The 4,796-nt window shown below is 62.0% G+C and overlaps 1 protein-coding gene across 1 annotated transcript; it reads left to right on the top strand.

Moving 5' to 3' along the window:
- The first annotated feature begins 97 nt into the window (after positions 1 to 97).
- Positions 98 to 3,583, top strand: TREX2 (three prime repair exonuclease 2). The gene is made up of 2 exons (XM_019664308.1): positions 98 to 1,886; positions 2,535 to 3,583. Exon 2 carries the CDS (start codon positions 2,569 to 2,571, stop codon positions 3,277 to 3,279), a length of 711 nt encoding a protein of 236 aa, XP_019519853.1. The 5' UTR covers positions 98 to 1,886; positions 2,535 to 2,568; the 3' UTR covers positions 3,280 to 3,583.
- Positions 3,584 to 4,796: the final 1,213 nt, after the last annotated feature.

The raw sequence follows: 4,796 nt of genomic DNA, 5'->3' as shown, positions 1-4,796 counted from the left end.
GAAGTTGCCTCCAGCCTGCTTTTTGCTTCCCTGGTTCCACGTGACCACCTCCGTCCCTCTACTGTCCTGCCCGGGCTGAGAGGCCTGTGACACCTTCCGTTTAGTCCTCCCTTCTTCCCGTTTTGGCTGATCTGAGTCCTAGACCACACGTGGCATGAGCCTCCTGCTCTCCTGGGGGGCCTGGACGCTGCCGCTATCTTGCCTCACCCTCCCTGGGCACGAGCAGCTCCCGTTGCGTCGCTCTTCCGCCTGGCACTGCCTAGTTAAGCTTGGAAGTGTCCACCTCACCATGCCGCCTGGCCGCCTGTGACCGGAGCCTGCCCCCACCCCACTGCCACCTCGCCCGTGACCAGCCTCAGGGTCCCATGTGAGGACTCCTCAAAGCCCCTCAGCCTGCTCCTTGGCACCCACAGCACCTGGGATGTGGTGAGCTGGGCCTGGCCCAGGTTTCCTCGTCCTTTTTCCCCAGGGCGCCCAGTACCAGCCTGGGGAATTCTTGCTAGTGGCCTGACTGGTTGTCCAGGAAGCTGCTCTCTGGGCTTCTCAGGGTGACCCAGTATCTTCCTGAGAAGTGTGCCTGTCATAGCCACCTCCCTCTCGGAGCACGGGAACAGGCACAACTGGTGGGGCCCCCGCCTTCCTCAGCCCAGTGTCAGGTCTAAAGGGGATCAAGGAGGGGCCCCCTCTAAACACAGCCTGTTAGGGAGGTCCACCCTGGCTGCCAGCCCCACTTGTGTCCGCTCTGCCCTACTTCACTTGGCACCCCCTCTGCCCTGCTCCCCGCAGCTGCATCTTCGCTTCGCCAAGTCCCCTGTGGGTACTCCACACAGGAGGCTCCGTCCCGCCCAGGCTGCCTGGGCATCACCTTGACGGCTGCAGTGGGAGGTGGGAGGACAGGCAGGCCCATGATCACCACTGCCCAGGCATGCCAACTCTACAGGCCAAGTGCTGGCATGTTCTGCTCCAGGACAACGTTCTCAGCTGCTGCCACCCGCTTCCTGGACCAGGGATGGCCTTCTCGCTTCCTTCCCACCTTGACTGAGCCTGGTGGGCTGGGCAGGCCCTGGAGCCTGGGGCTGGAGGGGCTGGGCTTCACCCCTGCTCCCGTGGTCTCGGAGCTGTGGGTGCCGCTGGGGCAGTCCTCTACTCCTGCCCCTCGCGTTGCTCATCCTTCAGAGGGGAAGGCCGGCTCAGCTGAAGCCTCCTGCCTCCCTTCCTCCTAACCCGGAAGCCTCTGCTAAAGGTTCCTTAGATACTATGGGTCATGGTACCCTTGAGGCAGATACCCTTCCTGGTGGAAGATGAGTCTGAAAGCTGGGTGAGCCACCCCTGGTCACTGAGGTGGTACTGAGGCCCCGTCCTGAGTGCACCCTTCCCCTTTGTGGCTGAGCATGGTGTGTGCAGTGACCTCTTTCCCACTCTGAGCTCGCTTTACCCTCACGAGGGGCAGCCCAGTCCCCTGTGACGAAAGGGGAACTGCGCCCTGGAGAAGAGGCCTAGTGCCTTTGTGGGAAGTGCCCCAGCATGGGGCTGGGTGTGAAACCCAGCCTGGCCAGGCCCGGCTGCTGTAGCCTGGCCAGGTCAGACTTGGAGGCAGGGCTGGGTGGAAGGCTCCGGCTTCCTCCTGTGCCTGTGATGACAAGTCCTCAGCCCACAGCCAGTCGGGTGCCTGCTTTCCAATTTGTAAACACGGGGCGTGTGTCCCAGTAGCTGTGAGTGAGCGAGGGGGTGGCAAGCCGGCCGCACAGGTCCTGCGGCCTCAGGCCTTCTTGTTGCCCAACAGGCGGCAGGGGGTGGGCCATGGCTGCTGATTAAAGGCCGCCTGGAGCAGCCTGTGCTGAGACAGGTGTCCAGCAGCCCAGGAAACCAGCCAGCACCCGCCCCAGGTAAGTCAGCATGGCTGGGTCGGCAAGGACGGCCGCCGGGAGCCCAGAGGCAGGTGGAGGCCAGGTTGGGGCCAGCACTTGTGTGCCATGGAGACTGGGGATGAGGGAGGCTTTCTCAGGTGCCTGCTTCCTGGAAGCTTACCCTAGGAGTGCAGACCCAGGCTGTAATGTCTCGGGCTCCTGGCCATGGTGTCTCCGTGAAGATACCATCCTAGACTGTACCTCCCCATGTCGCCGATGACATGGACCTGGAGGCAGGAGGCAGAGGCCTCTGGGCTGGGGTCTGGGCACATCAGGGCTTTCTGCTGTTTACTAAGTGGTAGTGGGGATGGCCAGTAGTGGGGACTGAGGACAGCATGGAGGGGGTGATGAGCCCCTAGCAGGTCTCATCCTGCACAGACGTAACAGACCCTGGTCACTGGGTCCTAGCTCTGGAGGCCCCTCAGCAGTCTCCCTGAATGCTGGCCTTAGAAATTGCTACTAGAGCCTCAAGTCCCATGGGATGGGATGGGGTGGGGTGGGGTGGGGTGGGGGTGGCAGGAAGTAAACCCAAAGGGTCGGAGGCTTGGCCACCGGCACGTCTGTGGGTGGCTGGGCCCAGGTATCCCCATCTCTGGTCCTCAGGTTTTGTGCCTCTTGCTCTGGCAGCTTTAGGCATCACTGTCCCCGTGCGAACATCACCATGTCTGAGGTGCCCCGGGCTAAGACCTTTGTCTTCCTGGACCTGGAAGCCACTGGACTCCCCAATGTGGACCCTGAGATTGCTGAGATATCTCTGTTTGCCGTCCACCGCTCGTCCCTGGAGAGCCCAGAGCGTGACGAGGCTGGCACCCCTGTGCTGCCCCGGGTCCTGGACAAGCTCACACTATGCATGTGCCCAGATCGCCCCTTTACCGCCAAGGCCAGTGAGATCACCGGCCTGAGCAGCGAGGGCCTGGCACAGTGCCAGAAGGCCAACTTCGACAATGCCGTGGTGCGGACGCTCCAGGCTTTCCTGAGCCGCCAAGAGGGCCCCATCTGCCTCGTGGCCCACAATGGCTTTGATTACGACTTCCCTCTGCTGTGCACGGAGCTGCGGCGCCTGGGTGCCCATCTGCCCCGGGACACCACCTGCCTGGATACGCTGCCAGCACTGCGGGGCCTGGACCGTGCCCACAGCCATGCCACCCGGGCCCAGGGCTGCAAGGGTTACAGCCTGGGGAGCCTCTTCCGCCGCTACTTCCAGGCGGAGCCCAGCGCAGCCCACTCGGCAGAGGGCGATGTGCACACCCTGCTCATGGTCTTCCTGCACCGGGCTGCTGAGCTGCTCACCTGGGCTGATGAGCAGGCCCGCAGCTGGGCTCACATCGAGCCCATGTATGTGCCTCCTGATGGCCCAAGCCTTGATGTCTGAGCGCCAGGAGCTTGGTGACACGGACTTCCAGGGGGACAAGGCCCACTTCCTGTGCCATGGGCAATGCCAGTCTTGACCATTTAGCTGGGCTCTGAGGCCTGGAGCAGGCACCGGACCAGTGCCTCGCTGCCCTTCCCCCATCCTCTTACTTGGGCATCCTCTTAGCTGTGCATCCGCCAGGCCTTCCCCGGGCTCTGGCCTACCTAGCCCCACAGCCTCACCCCTGGCCCGTGCTCCAGTAGAGTTTGCTGCTGTGGGCTCCCACCCCTTACCCTGTCTCACAATAAACATCACCAACTGCTCACCAGCTGACTCTCCAGTCACCCACCACCCCCACGCCCTGGCCCAAGGGGCAAGCGGGGAGCCCTGACGGAACAGGGCAGAGCCCCTCAGGGTCACCCCCTTGTGGCCTATCTCTATAGTGAGTCTGGAGGTGGGGGAGTTGGAGAATGGGTGCTCACAGGCTGTGGACCCAGAGCCACGGGCCTCTGCCCTGGCTGGTCTAGTACCGTTGCCTTGATTATTACCCCGCTCCCTGCATTTCTTGGGTCTCTCAGAGACCCATGAAATGTGTAAACAGGGGCTCAGGGACTTCTGTGTCCGGGAGGGAGATGGAAAAAGGAGCTGCAGCCTCAGCCTCCAGGAAGCTCAGGCTTTTTCAGCCCAGGGAGCTGAGCCCACAGAGCCAACTGCCTGCCTGACTGCAAAGCCCAGTTCCAGCACTTGCGCCTTCCAGACCCCAAGCCAGCGCCTTTCTCTCCCAGAGCCTCTGTGCCTACTCCACAACACACTTAAATGCTATGATAGGTTGACAGAGCAGCACAGTACCTAGCAAAGCATGCTTGGGGGTAAGTGAGGCACTCCTAGCCACACGCAGGCACATACATGCAAACAGCCCACTGGAGCATGCAGGGTGAGGGGCATAATGGATGGCTCCGGGCTGTGCCCGGGGACAGAATGGGCTGCACAGCTGACCTGAGGTGTGTAGGGGAGGGGCTAGCCGGCGCAGTAAGGGTGACACCTAAGAAAGAGTCCATCGTGGGCTCCGTGTCCCTCATGTGTGGCCCAAGGAGAGCCAGGAGGCTGCTCTGTAGGGAGCCAGCGAATCTGCCTCTGGGGCCCCACCTGTGTCACCAAACAATGAAGCAAGGCAGGGGTGGGATATCCGGGAGACAGGGCGAGCAGGTGAGAAGGGGTGGGGTGGGTGGGGCGGCCACGCCCAAGAGTGACTCCCACGAGCAAAGCCTTGAGTCCTGAGCCAGCCGGGCCATTTGGGAAACCTTAAGTAGGTCAAAGTGACTAGTGCCACTACAATTTGCAAAGTGGCAGAATGGCGAGACCAGAGCACAGTCAGTGGCCATGCCAGACCATCCTCATTGCCTGGGCCAGAGGTTCCGGACTGACCCTGAAGGCAATAGGTAGCCACAGAGAGTCGTAAGCAGAGGAGGAGCAGGATCTGGTTTCTGGTTTTTTTCAATACCTCTCAGGCTGCTGTGGAGAAGGGACTAGAGCAGGCC

Source organism: Hipposideros armiger, unplaced genomic scaffold, assembly GCF_001890085.2.
Source record: "Hipposideros armiger isolate ML-2016 unplaced genomic scaffold, ASM189008v1 scaffold_419, whole genome shotgun sequence".
NCBI classification, from domain to species: Eukaryota; Metazoa; Chordata; class Mammalia; order Chiroptera; family Hipposideridae; genus Hipposideros; species Hipposideros armiger.
Note: the sequence above shows the minus strand (reverse complement) of the source record. Positions and strands in the feature narration are given on the sequence as shown.

Excerpts from the sequence above, each read along its gene's own strand:
- TREX2 (XM_019664308.1), top strand. The coding sequence starts at position 2,569 with ATGTCTGAGGTGCCCCGGGCTAAGACCTTTGTCTTCCTGGACCTGGAA.